Source organism: Sycon ciliatum, chromosome 2, assembly GCF_964019385.1.
Source record: "Sycon ciliatum chromosome 2, ocSycCili1.1, whole genome shotgun sequence".
Classification (NCBI taxonomy): domain Eukaryota; kingdom Metazoa; phylum Porifera; class Calcarea; order Leucosolenida; family Sycettidae; genus Sycon; species Sycon ciliatum.
In genome coordinates, this window is record NC_088644.1 from 12,955,365 (window position 1) to 12,974,523 (window position 19,159).

Sequence of the window (19,159 nt, forward strand, 5' to 3'; positions counted from 1 at the left end):
GACGCTGAGTCGACTGGTTTTGGTCCGAAAAGGCTGCGATGCAGCGTTCCTCCTTTGTTCCCAATCGAACATGCTTGAACAAGCGGTCACGTGCTCCTGGGTGCCCAAATCACCTGGTCACCGAGCCAGCAGGCGACAACTTACTTTCACACCAAGGTTCAACTCGAGTTCAACTCGAGTGACTCGACTACACCCAAAAAAGGTCAAACAGGCTAGTAAGTTGTACCCTGCAGGCACGGTGACCAGGTGACTGGTGTACGTAGGAGCACGTGACCACCTGTTCAACCATGTTCGATTGGGAATAAAGGAGGAACGCTGCATCGCAGCCTTTTCGGACCAAAACCAGTCGACTCAGCGTCCAAAAGACTACAACATATGGGCCAATGGCGGTCATCCGTGCTTTTATAAGAATGAAATGGCGCTTTTAGTGACATTTTGCATACAAATCCCCATCTACATTGTACATGTAGTAGGGCGCAGTCACCCAGTTTCGGTGGAAGTGCGCGAGTTCGATTGGGAATAAAGGAGGAAGGGAGCGTCTCAGCTTCCTCGGACCAAGACCATTCGACTCAGCACCCCGAAGACTACAACTGGTGAAAATTTGATTTTAGGGTATACTTCCCCTTTAAGGGGGCAGCCTACCCATAAATTTCATATGGCATTCAATTGACCGTAACTTTGGTGTTTCTCAATGGATTTGAGTGAAATTTTGACCACACACTCCAGCCACTATGCTGGCCCTCAGGACATGATTTACAAGTTCTTGCGCCTCGCTGACAGGCTTTCCAGGCCGGAAAAACTCAAATTTCCGGCATAGTGCCACGGTGTGCGAGCCACCCAGGAGCCAAACAAATGCACTTACAATTTTTTTCACATTTTCGTGCTCATTCTGTTCGTGCGCGGGACTCAAACCTAGAACAAGTCCAGAAGCAGCCATGGGTGATGGGGTAGGGCCCCTCAACGAGGCCCTGGAATCTGTCACAACGGAACGAGTGGGCGTTCTCTCACACACTCCCACAGACCCAAGTCAATTTTTGAATTTTTTTAGGTTTAGCACGTGCTACGAGGTCGTACCTTTGATACAACATCCAGTGCTGGGACCTCCCAGTGTTACCAACCGCCCGTATTTGTCCGTATTTTTACGGAAATACAGCCATTTGTCCGCAGCACGGAAATGATCCAGATTCTCCCGGAAAATCCAAAAAAATCGGTAGCACCAAGAACGGCAGATTCGGTAGTATACAGAGTAGAATCTGGTCCCTGGATCTACGTAACTCTCCAGAGTGCGCCGCGACTTTATCAGATCTGGGACGCGTCGATCGACGGCGCAATCCGTGATACACGTTTGATATTTTCATGATTATTTTTTTGTTTTGTTTCCTCGTGGTGCGCAGGTCGATTTTCACAACAAGTTGAGCGGTTCACTTCACTTTCAATGTTGGATTTCATTTGACGATTATCATAAATAGTGACTATGGCGGATTCTGACCCGGATTCTGCTTCTGACCCTCGGCCGCTTGTGGGGGCGAAGAAGAAACCGAAGTCCCTTGCCCAATTCAAGGCGACATGGGTGTTGCCACCTGGAATTGCTGCGAGTAAGAAGAAGGGCATTCACTTTGCTTTCTGTAAATACTGCAACATCGATTTTAGCGTCTCCCATGGTGGATTCAACGATGTCACGAGGCACGTGGATAATCAAACCCACAAAAAGAATGCTCGAGTAGTAGCTGGCAATACCAGTTTGGAATCGTTTGGCCCGGTTGTTCGAGACAGCTTGGCGACGAAAGTAATTACTGCTGAGATTGCCGTGTCTCTAGGTGACCTTATAATAAGTATTACGAATATGCTATGCTGGAAATCATTCTGCCCTTGCGGCAATTCATCAAAAACTCGAACGAAAATGACCGAAAAAATGTGGAACATTTGGATGAGGGGATACCAAAAAAAATGGTTGGAGTACGCAACAGAGCAAAATATTCCGCAAAATGAGATCTGGTTGCACGCTTTCCAGGTACAAGCAGTTGGTAACACTGACCTCCACAGCAAGCCATTTCCACAGCGCTGCGCACCAAATCCAGGATACCCTCAGAAACCGGCAAAGACTACCACTCACGTTTCACTACTGCCTAGTACTGAATCCTACCTGACTTCTTGACACGACTCAAACTTGCCAAAGTCACTAAATCAACGTCAACTACAATAATCAAGCCACATAATTATTATCTGCAACGTCACGAGGGTGCTGGCAAAAGTCCTGCTGCACGGCGGCGGGCTTTGCCCGCCGCCGTGCAGCCCGATACGTGGCTCAAAAACCTGATTTTTTGGAGCAAAATTCTGCACACTTTCACGTGCTTCCATGATACGACAAGTTGCGCACGGTCTGCTCACATTCAAATACAGTGCTGCCAACAAATGACAGCGTGCAACAAAAAAATCTTACTAAGTCATGACGTCACTAAATCAACGTCAACTACAATAATCAAGCCACATATCTGCAACGTCACGAGGGTGCTGGCAAAAGTCCTGCTGCACGGCGGCGGGCTTCGCCCGCCGCCGTGCAGCCCAATACGTGGTTTTTAACGTGATTTTTTGGACTTTTTTGGACTTGCCAAAGTCACTAAATCAACGTCAACTACAATAATCAAGCCACATAATTATCTGCAACGTCACGAGGGTGCTGGCAAAAGTCCTGCTGCACGGCGGCGGGCTTCGCCAGCCGCCGTGCAGCCCAATACGTGGTTTTTAACGTGATTTTTTGGACTTTTTTGGACTTGCCAAAGTCACTAAATCAACGTCAACTACAATAATCAAGCCACATAATTATCTGCAACGTCACGAGGGTGCTGGCAAAAGTCCTGCTGCACGGCGGCGGGCTTCGCCCGCCGCCGTGCAGCCCAATACGTGGTTTTTAACGTGATTTTTTGGACTTTTTTGGACTTGCCAAAGTCACTAAATGTGCTCGAGTCAACTGCTGCACATAGCTGCCAACCAATAGCTCAAAAATCAACGTCAACTACAATAATCAAGCCACATAATTATCTGCAACGTCACGAGGGTGCTGGCAAAAGTCCTGCTGCACGGCGGCGGGCTTCGCCCGCCGCCTCGCAGCCCAATACGTGGTTTTTAACGTGATTTTTTGGACTTTTTTGGACTTGCCAAAGTCACTAAATCAACGTCAACTACAATAATCAAGCCACACAATTATCTGCAACGTCACGAGGGTGCTGGCAAAAGTCCTGCTGCACGGCGGCGGGCTTCGCCCGCCGCCGTGCAGCCCAATACGTGGTTTTTAACGTGATTTTTTGGACTTTTTTGGACTTGGGGCAAAATTCTGCACACTTTCGCGTGTTTCCATAATACGACAAGTTGCGCACGGTCTGCTCACATTCAAATACAGTGCTGCCAACAAATGACAGCATGCAACAAAAAAATCTTACCTTGCAAGGGCACATTTTCGGCCATTACTCTTGAACGGCCGGTTAGATCGGGACACAATTTTCAGAGAATTTGCAGCTATTCATGCTCTTTCAACTGACGTACATGTAGCACTCAATATGAATTTACAAATTCGATTTTTCAGCGAATTTTTGGGTAGTCTGCCACCTTAAGAACCAATTTTCACAATCTTGGGCATTCTGGAAAGCTCTCCACGAGCTGCGTACATTGAGCTCAAACAGGACACTACCAAGATCACATATCCAGCGCCAGGGAGCTTAAAATATACCCCATCGCTGGTATACGAGGAAATTCTCTACTCGCCAGCCATTTCTCACTCCTTTATCGTAAACATTCCAAATTTTTTGCTTGAGTTTCTTTTCATGCTGCCCACGCGCTCAAAGCATGCCAAAGTGACTCAGCATGTCAGGAGAGGGGAAAATCCCCGCTCAAGGTCAGTCACTCGGAAAGAAATTTGACTTTTACCATAGCTGAAATGTCGAGCGAAATATCTTTGGAATGCGACATCGCAGCTCTTTACCGGTTGATGCAATGGAAAGTTGAGCTCTTCGGCTTCTTCCTAGATACTTAGTTATTTAAATTCCGACGAGAATCGATCGAGTTACGAATGTTTTATTGTATGCATGTCCATCGATCTCTAGAGATCTATTCAAGTACGCACGGATGGTAAAGGGTTAAAGGGGAAGTTAAGGCAAAAATTAAAATTTCACCAGTTGTAGTCTTCGGGGTGCTGAGTCGAATGGTCTTGGTCCGAGGAAGCTGAGACGCTCCCTTCCTACTTGAATCCCAATCGAACTCGCGCACTTCCACCGAAACTGGGTGACTGCGCCCTACTAGATGGGGATTTGTATGCAAAATGTCACTAAAAGCGCCATTTCGTTCTTATAAAAGCACGGATGACCGCGATTGGCCCATATGTTGTAGTCTTTTGGACGCTGAGTCGACTGGTTTTGGTCCGAAAAGGCTGCGATGCAGCGTTCCTCCTTTATTCCCAATCGAACATGGTTGAAGAAGCGGTCACGTGATCCTGGGTGCCCAAATCACCTGGTCACCACGCCAGCAGGTGACAACTTTCACACCAAGGTTCAACTCGAGTTCAACTCGAGTGACAGGACTGCACCCAAAAAAGGTCAAACAGGCTAGTAAGTTGTACCCTGCAGGCACGGTGACCAGGTGACTGGTGTACGCAGGAGCACGTGACCGCTTCTTCAACCATGTTCGATTGGGAATAAAGGAGGAACGCCGCATCGCAGCCTTTTCGGACCAAAACCAGTCGACTCAGCGTCCAAAAGACTACAACATATGGGCCAATCGCGGTCATCCGTGCTTTTATAAGAACGAAATGGCGCTTTTAGTGACATTTTGCATACAAATCCCCATCTAGTAGGGCGCAGTCACCCAGTTTCGGTGGAAGTGCGCGAGTTCGATTGGGATTCAAGTAGGAAGGGAGCGTCTCAGCTTCCTCGGACCACGACTATTCGACTCAGCACCCCGAAGACTACAACTGGTGAAATTTTAATTTTTGCCTTAACTTCCCCTTTAACTACTTCCCCTAGATAAAAATGCAAATGCACGCCTTGATTGCACCTAGCACCTCTTGCTTGCTTTCGCCTTTTCTTTCGCTTCTTTGCTGATAGGTTACCTTTTTCCTTTGTCTAGTATCCTTGAGACTTCAGTCTTCTACTGCCGCTATGGCAGTGTCTATTGTCTAATGATGACTCCGAAGCTGAAGCTTGCAGTCCAGGCCTAGGACTAGTAAGAGTTCCTACCGGATCGTCGTGCTGTCCGTGTAGGTAAGTGCTGAAGTAACTAGTTTGTGCCGATATGGAAATTTCGGCCTTTTCGGCGGCCAATGCTGATGGCGACGCTGCGATGGTTCCGTGGGTTTGCAAGCACCGACGAGTGCCTTGTTTCATGCCCCGAGTCACGATTTCCCTGTTCGGTCAGGGCGGCCTTCACGAGTTCGGCAGGCTCTTTCAAGTGCCTGGCCAAGGCTCTGCGCTTAGCGCGTAGCAACATCAACAGGCGGCTTCCGTCACGTCATTTGGCAGGCCCTGACGAGTGCATTGCCAATCTCTGTACCTACAAGTAACTGGTATCCAACCCCATCGATGGCCGACGCGGACATGGCGGATATGCGGCGGCTTCTATCACGGCAGTGGGCAGGCCCTGTCGCGTGTCTTGCCACACTCAAACCATCCGTCCACTGTCGATGGACGACAGTCTCACCAGTGAGCAGGCCCTGTCGCGTGCCTTGCCACACTCTAGCCATCCATCCACTGTCGATGGACGATGGTCACACCACTGGGCAGGCCCTGTCGCGTGCCTTGCTACACTCTAACCATCCGTCCACTGTCGATGGACGATGGTCTCTACAGTGGGCAGGCCCTGTCGCGTGCCTTGCCGCACTCTAACCACTCTATCCATCCATCCACTACCCATGGACGATGGTCTCGTGGGTTTGCAAGCACCACTGAGCGAGTGCTTTGTTTCTTGCCCTGAGTCGTGCCTTCCTTGTGTGGTCAGGGCAATTTCATGAAAAGCAGGAGTGCCTTTCCAATGTCTGTGCCTAACTCGCATCCACCCATGTCTGTGGACTGTGCGGTCATTGTAGATATGGTGGCTTCCGTCACGCCAGTGGGCAGGCCCTGTCGGGGGCCTTGCCACCCTCTAACCATCAGTCCATTGGTGATGAACGATGGTCTCGTGGCTTTGCAAGCACCGGCGAGTGCTTTGTTTCATGCCCAGAGTCACGCCCATAACTTAATGCCGTTCTGCCATGCTCATTTTGTTGTTTCGCAAGTACAGTTCTACCTGTGTTTGCTTGCTCCTATGCCAAGCAGAATCCCGTATTGACCGGGAAATGTTTCTGCACCAAAGGGCTGTGGATCGAACGTGCATCCCTGTGTCAAGCGGAATAATGTCATAGACCAGTTTCCGCTGCACCACGGGCGTCCGGTTAAGGCAGGTTTACCTGTATGTAGATACATGGTTCTGGAAGCATGATCACGATGTCAGAGGTGGCCGATGCACCTCTGTGAACAATGCAAAATAAACATCAAATGGTTGCCATTTGTGCAGTGCCAACAATATACAGCTGTACTGCCATTCCTATTGCTCAAGCACCTTTTGTGATAGCAACCTCGAAGTGGTGAAGCATATAACACTTTTACTGTTGCCATACCTCAGTCTGACCTTCGGTGGCTGGAGCACGTACGGGCACGGGCGCTCCAGCTATCTGCTGAGCGTAGTGCCAAGAGTGCAATGTCATGTACACTTGCCTTCGTGTACGCTATGACTTGTGGTATACTGCCTTCCACTACTCAAGTTAGTGCCCACCTCGGGCACCGCGAGGGACCACCCCCTTCTTGGTCTGGCCAGCCAAGGCCTTGCACGATTACTGCCGCATCCATAATTGGGATCAATTCATTGCCCATATGATATGTGCATATCAGCGCGGCCCTTTCCGTACAACGGCAGGTCCAAGTAACCATATCTGTAATTTACTACTGTGGATAGCATTTCATCGTACGAATCCTGGAATATCTACGCAACCATAGCTAGCAACCAGATCAGTCTCGTACTGTTTAGTACTGATATGGCGGATCCGCCGGTACTGCATGCACGTGTGCCTTGTGCCCGACCTACCATGTACCAGGCTTTCGTTACCAACAAGGGCTTGGCAGACGAGCTGAAGCAGCTGGATGCATGTCGTGTCGCCATAGTGTCGCAGTATTATTATCTGTGTCCTGTGCTAGTCGTTTTTAATTGACTGTCACCCTTTTCTCCCTTCTTGTCTCCGACTTGAAGGGCACCTGTACATATGGTGTATCCTCGATACATAGAGGCATTTTTACTGTATATCAGGCACTCTGCGAGATGCCTGTTCCTTCACTCCACATGCACGCTTCTCCTTCGCGCATAATGCTTGGCTACGCCCTTGCCTTGGTTGAGGTGGTGGATCACTTTAAAAGTCACACTGTCACATTCGAAGCCGAAGCTCCGAAGTGTAATCGTAGATTCCGCTAGGACCCGCAGGGTCCGACGTGGAATCGGGGTTACACGAGGAGTGAAGGCGAGGAATGTGACAGTGTGTTCCCGCCCATTGTGCTGGTGTCACCCACCCCTCACTGTCAATACTGGTACTTTTTTTGGTCGCTCAGAAAAGGCCAAAGAAAGCAAGAGGTGCTAGGTGCAATCAAGGCGTGTATTTGCATTTTTTATCTTTAAACCGCTGGAAATTTATGGAAAACTAGAGCGATTTGAGGCCAAACACACTGTCACATTCTTCGCCTTCACTCCTCGTGTAACCATGGTAACCCCGATTCCACGTCGGACCCTGCGGGTCCTAGCGGAATCTACGATTCATTTGTCAGTCCACAATGTCCCGATTACTGATTAGGGTGTTTTTTCCTGGTGTTTGCATTCAGCCTTTCACAAGTAATAGTTTCAGGAGGACCACGCATACGAGAGTAGTTCAAGTGGCTGTGTCACCCAGCCATGATCAGAGCTGCGGAATTGCCCCGACACTGAAGCAAGCTGCGTGGTCGGGGTTTTGGGAAGAGGGCACGGTAGAGACGATCGCGAAGTCGACTTTCAAGCCAAGCCAAGCGGGGGACAACGCACAGGAAAAAAAACAGCAACTGTGTCAGGCAACCATTTAGCGGTGAGCAACTAACTAACTATGTTACTTCGAAGCTGTGTTGCCTAGAGCGAAAAATACATGACCGTTGAATGAAATCGTTGAAGCCTACCAAATCAGTGCGTGCCACTCCTCGCATGTTTCGGTATAGACTAATGACTGCGGTAAATATCCCGTTCAACTCAGCGGTGGGTCCAGCGATCACTTCAGGGGGTTCCAGTATAGCCAAAACTGAATAGCTGATACATGTACATGGTCACGCACATGGTTGCCAGTAGTACATTTACGAAATTTAGGGGGTTCCGTGGAACCCCTGGAACCCCTCCTGGATCCGCCACTGCAACTACATCAGTACATGTAGCTGGGAGGAGAGAATGAATGAGATACTGACCACTGAGCTCAGACATACCGGTACTCGCCGGGCAAAGATGCTAAATATAAGACTTCGCACTTTCATAATTACATGACTAGTTACGAGTAGGAGATGGGAACGAGGATGCGTAAGAGCTCTGCAGAAAGCCTCCTGTATGCTATTGGATGCTTCCGTATTCGTAGCCTGCTCCAGGTGGGAACATTTGTATTGTGTTCTTTCCGGCGCCATGCGCCATGTTTCTAGAGCGTGTATCATCCTGTGTCCAGCAAGGCATATTCTATCCTGTGTCCAGCAAGACATATTCTATCCTGTGTCCAGCAAGGCATATTCTATCCCGTGTCCAGCAAGGCATATTCAGTACCGTACAGCTGCTTGCTGTGCCAGCTAGCTATGCAGTGCGAGAACCCATGCAATTTTGTATGGCCACTCTCAGTGCATATTTTCATTCCTCATCAACCAACACACCATAACTGCACTCTCCAGCCAACCTCGACACGACGTTGCCATGGCGCACCGTCAGCAAAGCCGGCGACACATCCGTTGGTGCTGAATTCCTTCATGCAGCTGTTTCGAGTGTAAAACTCCCGACAGAGAAACGTAGATTTTGTAGAATGGCCAAAAATAAGTCTGAAAATGAAAATCTGTACAGTGCTGAATGCTGCTGCTTGCCCTTTGTCTCAGCGCATACGAAAGCTTTCCAGCAAGGGGTATATAGGGGCATAGGGGTATATAGGGGTATAGGGGTATATAGGGGTATAGGAGTATATAGGAGTATAGGGGTATAGGGGTATATAGGGAGGGGTATAGGGATGTATGTATATATTATAACAAGGAACCGAGTGTATATAGAGATTTATACCTCACTCCATATACACTTACAGTCTTAGGCATGCTCTCCCTTAGTGGTGTATATATCTCCATATACACCGCTAAGGGGAATTAGCAGTAGTTGTCAGCGAGGAACAAGCCATTAGGAGGTCACACACGGTGAATATGGAGAGGTATAAATATATTATAACAAAGGAACCTCGTGTATATCGAGATATATACACCAGTTATAAAAACCTCGGCTTCGCCTCGGTTTTCATACTGGTGTATATATCTCTATATACACTCGGTTCCTTGTTATAATATATACATATACACCAGTATGAAAACCGAGGCGAAGCCGAGTTTTTTATAACTGGTGTATACATCTCGATATACACGAGGTCCCTTTGTTATAATATATTTATACCTCTCCATATTCACCGTGTGTGACCTCCTAATGGCTTGTTCCTCGCCGACAACTACTGCTAATTTCCCTTAGCAGTGTATATGGAGATATATACACCACTAAGAGAGAGCATGCCTAAGACTGTAAGTGTATATGGAGTGAGGTATAAAGGGGTATATATGGGGGGGGGGGTATAGGGGTATGCAGGTATACGGGCAGATAGGGGTATGCGGGTATACGGGTATATTTCCTGACAGTATCACCATCAGCGGATGTTGCTTGTCAGGCCAACTTACCGGTACTTTCCTCGCTATCATTTCTAATGATTCGTTTCTGTGGTCCTGTTGCTGATAGGCATGTGCAAGATGAGATCTACCCGGAGCTGAACATTACCAAATACAACAGTGTTCCCTGAAAGCTGGCGTAAGAACCGTCGTACTAGCAGCTAGTATGGATAATGAATCCAAAACATCTCAGAATCCACCAGTTAGTCCAACAGTAGGCGCAACCTGGCAAGCAGAGTCGCCGCTAGTGCAATCAATTGAGGTGTGCTTCATAGATTCAGGAGATGTGCGGCCGATGCAACCGAAGGACACTATGATCCTGGAAGACACAGTGGGGACAGGTATGTGTGCAGCCTGCATGTCTACATGCATATGTAGGCATGCATATGTAGACATGCACATGTAGGCATGCACATGACTGTAGGCATGCACATGTAGGCATGCACATGTAGGCACATTGCTTCTCTCTACAACTAGTTTCTGTAATTAGAGTTAAGCTACCTAGCTCAGTTCAGCCATACGGTGCAATTGGATCTAGCAAGTTTCAAAAGCAACCCGTGTGACAAATGGACATGTGATTCTTAGAACTATGTTTATCATAAATTTAACTCACACTATTCAAGTGATACGCATGCCCCACAGTTTCCACCCACACAAATTTCACGCTCATTCGTGTGTTTATTCATCACTACACTGATGATGTTGCTCAGAAAAACCTGATCAAGTGAGTCAAGTACGTGCCTGGCGCTGCACAGCCCCATCACAGCCGTAGCTAGACCTGTGAACACTGTCCATCACAGCCGTAGCTAGACCTGTGAACACTGCCCCAAGTTCACAGCCATAGCTAGACCTGTGAACACTGCACAGCCATAGCTGGACCTGTGAACACTGCACAGCCATAGCTAGACCTGTGAACACTGCACAGCCATAGCTAGACCTGTGAACACTGCACAGCCATAGCTAGACCTGTGAACACTGCACAGCTATAGCTAGACCTGTGAACACTGCACAGCTATAGCTAGACCTGTGAACACTGCACAGCTATAGCTAGACCTGTGAACACTGCACAGCTATAGCCAGACCTGTGAACACTGCACAGCTATAGCTAGACCTGTGAACACTGCACAGCTATAGCTAGACCTGTGAACACTGCACAGCTATAGCTAGACCTGTGAACACTGCACAGCTATAGCTAGACCTGTGAACACTGCACAGCCATAGCTAGACCTGTGAACACTGCACAGCTATAGCTAGACCTGTGAACCCTGTCCATCACAGCCATAGCTAGACCTGTGAACACTGCAGAGCTATAGCTAGACCTGTGAACACTGCACAGCCATAGCTAGACCTGTGAACACTGCACAGCTATAGCTAGACCTGTGAACCCTGTCCATCACAGCCATAGCTAGACCTGTGAACACTGCACAGCTATAGCTAGACCTGTGAACACTGGGCTGCGGAATGGTTTCCGTACGCAAACTTGCCAACTCACGTGATCTGGTTTCATTGAGCAGCAGTGTACCTTTCATATTCTTTAGTACAATCTATACTCTCAATAAGTCGTGTGCCCGATCCTGGGGACGAAAGTACATGACTTATGGCGAGTGCGTGACTCGCAGTATAGTGAAAACATACACGCAAGTACATGTGCACACTGTCCGGTTCTCAAAAGTGCACGACTTATCGCAAGTGGTTGACTTATTGCGAGTAGACTGTATAGTGGGACACAGTGATGGCGTGTTGTGAGCTGCACTGTTGGCACCTGCTGATTTCACGATTATGTTACTCTAGGCGTAAACTTCCTACTTCTCGTCTTGACTGCGTGTAGACATTGAATGCTTTGGTTACTTCTCAGTATGTCACTAACCTCCACTGATGGGTATCACACAGAAACGTTCTGGAAACTTTCGTATTTCCATCCTACATTGTTTCATCTACACAATTGCCGGATCCTATTCAATGCTATATTGGACAAGTGTGTTGGTACATGCATACCTAGAAGTACGAGTTCCCCTGGTAGACTCCCAGCACCTCGCTTTCATCTTGGCGGACTTACCCGTCTGACTCAATGCCGCTGACCTCTATCACTGTCATTGCCTTCTGCATAACCTACACAGGCGTCGTGCGTGGAGAGTTGCAGTACATGGGCGACGAGGGAATTGGTATCAAGCCCCTGAGTAATGGCTGCTTGGTCAATGGATCACTGCTACCCATAGCCGAAGGCGATGCAGACAAGACGTACCCGGTTGCGCCAGGTAGGCTGAGGGTTGTTATACACATGGGGGGGGGGTTTGCACAATGACATAGGTCATGCTCTTCTTTGCGGCACAACTTGTTTTAAGCATGCTGCATGTTTCCACTCAGAGGCAGCCAGTATATTTGGAGCTGAGACTGTATGGTATTGATGCAGTACATGAAGTCAGGTTGCTGACCAGTGTAATTGTAGGAGTGAACACTCGCACGAGAATAGTTGTGCGGCAAACGGCATGGGAGGTGTGTGTGTTTGTGTGTGTGTGTGTGTGTGTGTGTCTGTGTGTGGGCGCGTGTGCATGAGCTGAGCCGAGCTGGATTGCTGAGCTGCAGGGCACCAGGGGATCTGCGTGATTCAGGGCCCGTGCATGCACGCACCCATGGTCGGATTTCACTGACCAGATCTGTACAAAGGTGCATGACCTTTTGAAGTAATGTTGTATAGTATTGATGTGGTGGTGGTGACAAGCTCTCCTCAGTTGCTCCGTACTGATCATGTGTGTGCATGCAGGCGCAGTAATAGTTGTGGGTGCCAAGCGCTTCCAAGTTCGCTTCAAGAGAAGGTACTGGCTGTTAGTATGTGCTTAGTAGCCTGGGAGTTATTATACAAGTTATAGGCTAGGAGTTCATACTTGTATGGGCTGGGAGTTCCTGACTACATCACACACTACAGTGCACTCTATAATTACCTGTGCTTGCCGGATTACAAGCATCCCCATTAGTAGTAGACTGATACTCTCAATTATCAAGGATACATTTCATTTGGACAGAATGGAGCCAGAACTGTACTGTACATATACACATGCATGCATGTTAGCATGAAAGTCAGAGTTACTGAGAATGGTCTTTGGTCACTGCTGTCTTGCCCTGTGCGGTAAACACCCTCCCCTCTCCCCTACGGTAGAGAGAGATTGCTATCAAAACAACACGAACCACACTAGGACATACTAGTAGAGTGCATATAGTCAGAATGATGTTGTGTTTCTCTATGTGCACAAGTGGTGATACATGTATGCATTCCCATACTGTTCACATGATCCACTTGAATATACAACATTGTCACAGAGTACACTACTGCAAACCAAGCCATCTTTCCCAACGGGTTGTCTGGCGCAGATATTGCGGTATGACTTTCAATATGATAGCAACTAAGGGCATACATACATGTACGCGGTGGAGAGAATTGTTCAGGTCCTCTCCCGGATGTCCTCAATGGAGTACATGTATTTCTATCTGAAGCTGGCATTGAAGAAGTTGAGTTTGCCCAAATAGCCTAGATGCTGTCACTAACACCGCAACTTTTCCAACTTTGTTTTGTTTTCATGCACAGTAAAGCTGGTCAGCGACGACTACCAGCAACACCTGGACTGCAGACCAAGTCTACGCTGCCTCGCAAGCGGACACGGCGACATCAGAAGGCCGTCAACATGGTACAGCAGCCGGACCAAGCTCAACCCACACAGGACCCAGCGCAGCCGCCAACGGAACAAGCCGTTTCTCGCAAAGAGACAAAACGGCCACAATCACGGGACAGTGTTGATAGTGCCCGCGCGCAAGAACCTGCTCTAAATGCTGCATCTTCTTCAAGCCCTAGCAAACCGAGCACACCAGCATCAATATTCAGCAAGGACAGTGTTGCAAGTACAACTCAATCATCAGCCGGAAGCAAGAGAAAAGGTAAGTTGAGTGCAACTTATTGGGTGTGGTGTTCACCGGCTCATCTGTTGCTATTGGTTGATTTTGCAATGTTCTTCTCCCGACTTCTGTAACTAGATCATGGCAGTTGGGAAGCAATGTGAACTGTTTTATTCATCAATTGTGTCTTTTGATTTGACCCCCTGTCTGCACACAAGCATGCTGGTGTGCTAGGGATCCAGATAATCCAACAACCCTAACTAAAATAGTCTGAGTTTCTTTCGATCATGAAGTGGAGAGATGTGATGACAGAAGCAGCCATTTTTTGCACAGGCATACATCATCAGCTTTAGTATACATGTATACTTGCCGTCCACTCTATTTGAAAATTCCAATGATGTGAAAATGAAAAGAATATTTAAAAAAGGACGCTGCACGAGGTATAACACGGACAGCATCCAGAGAACTATTTAGAAGGTGCTGCTGTGTACATTTTTTTTCCCCAGACAGCAATGCATCACTTGGAGCCTGGATCACCGACATGTTCTCCGTCATGATCTGGGATCCAACAGCGGAGGCCGAGGATGAGAAAAGCGAGGAGTCCAATTTAACCGAGGTACGTGTATTTCATTTCCGTCTCCACATCAAGTGTGTACCCCAAAGGAATCCAACCAGGATACATCTGCATTTAAAACTGTGTAGCTTTACTACGTGAATCAAACTTATTAAAAACTCAACATGGTCAATGCACGGTTTGGGGTTAACTCCATGTGTAGGAAATCCCGTCTATTCCGACCTGTCGTAAACAATGAGTATCATCGCTCATCATCATCTTTGTGTTGCAACTATCTGTGTAGTGACTGAGACTTCAACCGAACGACCAGTACTTCCAAGGCAACTCTGGGCCTTGATAAGAAATTCGAAAAGAGTTAACCAGGATCCACCCCCCCCCAGGCCCTTGACCCCACCCCTGGTAATGCACAGTTGGGTTGTGTGTATGTGCAACAGGCTGCAGATCAAGTGGCGGAAATTCTGACTCACCAGCTGATCGTCTCGAATCCTGCAACTGCATCAGGACTTATCGATAGAGTCTTCCGAGCACTGGAGGTAAGTGTAGAGAGAGCTCAGTATTCGGATAAGCACATCCAGGTGTAGACCAACTAGCTTCTGAAGGTTCTTTTCATTCAGACAATATGCAGCAAGAATATAGCTTGACCTGTACGATTGCATGAGGTTCTTTAAAGTGATTTCCTTCAACCAATGTGGGATATGTATGATATGGTCGCAAGAGGAGGCCAGATTCAAGCCTCCCGACTATCATTCACTTCAAACTAGGAGGCTTTCACATAAGGCTACTACAAGTAGGTTTGAGATGTGTGTGGTCATTTTGTGAACTGCTTTGGCTGCTTGACATTGGCGACTTCACATTGAACAGTTCACTTTGAATTCAGAGTTAAGCGCTGCTCATTTGGGTTTGTGATTTCATGCCTATCCTGCCAGCTTACCCACTGCAACCCTTGCCGTTTTGCCCTGTGGTGCAGGATGCAGTGGTTTCTCATGAAACAGCAGTGATGGCATTTCTCCAGGGTTGGAAGGCGGGCGAAGACTCCGCTGAGAACATGAACGCATTGCTGGCGCTAATAGAAAGTTTGATGAGTGTAAGTCAACAATCAGCAAGACATTATGAAATATCCGTGGATAGGTCAGGGCTCAATCTCATGGTATCATTGTCCTTTTACACTCAGTTTGATAACTGTAAGGGCAGTCACAGCTGTGAAATGACTCGCAACCCTGCACTCTTCACAACTGGAAATTCGAGTCGTGCACTGAGCAGACACAAACCTTGATGCAGATCTATATTTCACTCAGGTTAGGCGAGGGAATCAATGTGTACTGTGTATACCATCAGTGCAAGCTCGGCTGAATACGTGCCTCAGTACAGCTCCATTGCTTAAGATAGTGTTTCGAGCAAAACAAATTCACAGTGTAGTGTATGTTATTCGACCTTTTCTCCCCATAGTGAATGGTTAGCTACCCATACACATAGTGTTGTGTTCGCCGTGTCCTGCCACTAGACTACACCGCAACCCTTATCTCCATGCAACTGCCAGAAAAAGAATGTGGTGCGTGAAGATCCGCAAGTCCACATGAATAACGGTGAATCCGAGACCCTTGGCCGGAGGAGTTTCTTTCGCTCCACCACCACTTCCATCCCATATGCCACCGCCCCCACTGTGCAGCACCTAATGGCTCTGTGACATTAATAAGTAAAAAATTGGAGGCCTGCAGTTGCAATCTTCTTATTGTCCTTTCTTTAAGCATTGGTTTGTGTGTGTTCACCGGTATCATACAGACTAGCATGGAAGACGTCGACACCTGGCTCGGAGCTCTCTTGCTGTTGCAGTCACGCTTCCTTGAAGTACCCGGTGTTGCAGTTCCCAAGAGCCTCGTCGGAATGACGGTTGGTTTCTTGGTGACTGCTGAGAGTGCCTCGATTCTCAAGTTGGCCTGCAAGCTTATCCATGAGTGGAGTCTCCAGGACGTGGTAAGTTTAATCCGCAAAAGAATTTCACTCTTCTCCATTTTTTCATGGGACGGGGTGGGGAAGGGGGGGGGGTCCGGGGGGATATTTAAACTCTCAAAGTGCCAGAAATATGTGCCTATTCTTCTCTTGGCAGACTTGTTAATTTGAATCACGGCCATATGGAGATTCTTCAGACCAACACTGGGCCAGACTGCAGATTGTGGTTGGAATCGCTTCCTTGTGGGTTCGGGATGTTTTATTTGGGCTCTCCGATAATAATATACTAGCATGATAAAAGTGACCGTACATGCATTCAAGAAAGAGTGCTACCGTAGTTCCGCGCATATAAGCCCATGGGCTAATATACGAAATAATGCATTTTCCGGGAAAAAAATCAGTAATAATGGTTCGTTTTTTAACCCTGGGCCTATATTCGAATTTTGAAGGCAGATGGCACCCGGAAAAGTACAAGTCCGTGCGCGGTTGTCCGCCCACCGTATACTGCACTGCTGAAAATTCAGCACTTGTTTTGTCTTTTTCAATTTCCTTTCTTTTTTAACCCTCCACTTTCTTGTTTTCTGGCTCATCAACAAGAACAGCTCTGTACCGGTATTGTGAAAAATACACTTGACAAACGGGTCCGTAACGGTGTTTGGGTCTGTTTATTAGCCCATGGGCCTATAAACGGAGGTGGGCTTATATCCGGATATAGGCCCGTGGGCTTATATGCGCGGAACTACGGTATGCATTTCAGTGTGTGGGTATATGCATCATAGGTGGTCAAGGACCATGAAGGAGAAACAGATGGTACCAGGTGAAGTGGGTGGATTTTCCAACGGTGCTCTGTGAACTGTGAAATATAAAAAATGCATTTGTTTGATTGAGTCAGACATACTGTTCATCTGGGATTGTGGTCACCAAAGTTCCATCAGCTGTTATACCGGTGATGATCACAGTGATTTGTCATGGTGCATTTCTAAATGTTGTCCGTTTGCCGGAATGCCTGTAGCATATACCAAATGGAACTGGAGACATCCTGTGTGTTGTGCTGAGGACCAATGATTCTAATCCTGACGTGGCAACCATCGTGTGTGAACTGCTAGTGTCGTTGGTCTCGCTGCATCCTGAGCTGGAGGCGTCGCGTGAGAGCATGCAGCGGCAAACAGCGCCAATCCTGATGGCGCTGATGAAGGCATACCCGCAGCACGGCGAGCTGCACAAGTGGGCCAAGCTATGGCTGACAAAGTAGGTTATACTTCTGGTGGTGCGTTCAATTCGACTGCTGATCTCTTTTCTGATGTTCTGCAAGTATCGGAGAGAAGTGCAGAATGTGTTTTTGACTGTAAAGCAATGAATGCTAATGTCATATGAGATGACTAAGATAATGCTGGAAAGTTCAGTGAGATAAGAAGTTGAGTGGATAGAGTATGGTTTATCCCGTTTGTGTCATGCAAATAGGAAGCAAGAAAAGAAGAAGAAAGCCAAGGTGCCGGAATCGGCATCAGCTGGAAACCTCACGGCCATGCAGGGCAGTGGGACTGGTACACCTGCGGAACAACCCTCCGGTGCGATATCACCATCAGCGTCAATGCCCAATATGGCCGAGCATCCCGTGACAGGGAGAGGACGAGCAGCGCAGCTGAATGCGCAGCCATCGAAACCTCGCCGCAGCTTACCAACCGTGCCCAGTAAGAAACCAGCGAGCGAAGACAGCACTGCTGCGAAGGAAGTAGCCATTCCTTTCCAAGCGCAAGCTGCGGAGACTAACTCACCCAGGATGACATCAGACAAAGCAGAGCACCTTGATGAGCAAGCAACACAGAAAAGCAGCTCAGACAAGCGAGCGATGCCTGAACCCATCAGGACCGACACGGCACCTCAGACTCTTCCAAAGCATCTGAAGGAATCTGGGCCAAGCAGCACCCAAGAACCGGTTCCTCAAATCGCCACCACCATGCCGGGGCCTGGGACTGCACACGTGCATGAGACCAAGTGTGCTGAGCAGCCACAGGATTCACAGCACCAGCATCAAGATGTGGGGACACTTGAGGACGAAGCGGCTCAAGCTACATCCACGAACTCGCCCACTTGTACTTCTAAGCGGGGGAGCGAGGATTCTGTGCCAAACGAGAACGATACACAGCTCAATACTGGGTCCACAGCGGTAGAGTCGACTTCAATTGCGGCAGATGGGCAAGTCACTGTGGAGAACACCACGGCTGAAGCAGGTGACGAAAGTCTCATACCTGAATCTGCAGAGGTAGAACCAACTTCAACAGTGGCGGGTGATGAAGAAGCAGTGGAGAACACCTCAGCTAAACCGGAGCACAAGCCAAAAGCCGGTGGAAGTCATGAACTGGAGCTAGAACGTCCACCGAAGTACACTGTGCTCGTTGAGGACGAACCACTGCAAGCACATGTAGAAGAAACGGAAAAGAAAGCAGAAGAAAAAGAAGAAACAGCAGATCCAGAGCCCTCGGCAGCTCAAAACCAACCAACGCCAACCAATGAAGGTATGTTGACGCCTGGCTCACGCCGTCGAAACCAATGGGCAAGTGTCAGCCCCTCACCAGCCGGTACACCGCTGTCACCGCGGTCACCTCTTGCTCCTCTGTCGTTCAAAACACACCAGCTTGAAGAGGTAGGACGTCCTATATTGTAGTGTGACTGTATTCAACATTACATATGTGCTTTGATATAATTTTCACCATTTAGGGGTCATCGCAGTTTTTGTGTCGTCCCTGAAACGAACATCATTCGGTTGGGGGGAGGGGGAGGG

General features: G+C 48.2%; 1 protein-coding gene across 1 annotated transcript in view; it reads left to right on the top strand.

Annotated features, from left to right (window-relative positions):
- Positions 1 to 7,850: 7,850 nt before the first annotated feature.
- LOC135808789 (uncharacterized) overlaps positions 7,851 to 19,159 on the top strand; it is a 16,548-nt gene continuing 5,239 nt past the window's right edge. Inside the window, exons 1-11 of the mRNA XM_065322016.1 lie at positions 7,851 to 8,122; positions 10,042 to 10,312; positions 12,089 to 12,226; positions 12,733 to 12,784; positions 13,552 to 13,898; positions 14,363 to 14,472; positions 14,865 to 14,963; positions 15,398 to 15,514; positions 16,210 to 16,401; positions 17,390 to 17,625; positions 17,839 to 19,021. Of these exons, the coding sequence (XP_065178088.1) occupies positions 10,138 to 10,312; positions 12,089 to 12,226; positions 12,733 to 12,784; positions 13,552 to 13,898; positions 14,363 to 14,472; positions 14,865 to 14,963; positions 15,398 to 15,514; positions 16,210 to 16,401; positions 17,390 to 17,625; positions 17,839 to 19,021 (2,649 nt within the window). The 5' untranslated portion in view covers positions 7,851 to 8,122; positions 10,042 to 10,137. The remainder of the gene's footprint in view (positions 8,123 to 10,041; positions 10,313 to 12,088; positions 12,227 to 12,732; positions 12,785 to 13,551; positions 13,899 to 14,362; positions 14,473 to 14,864; positions 14,964 to 15,397; positions 15,515 to 16,209; positions 16,402 to 17,389; positions 17,626 to 17,838; positions 19,022 to 19,159) is intronic.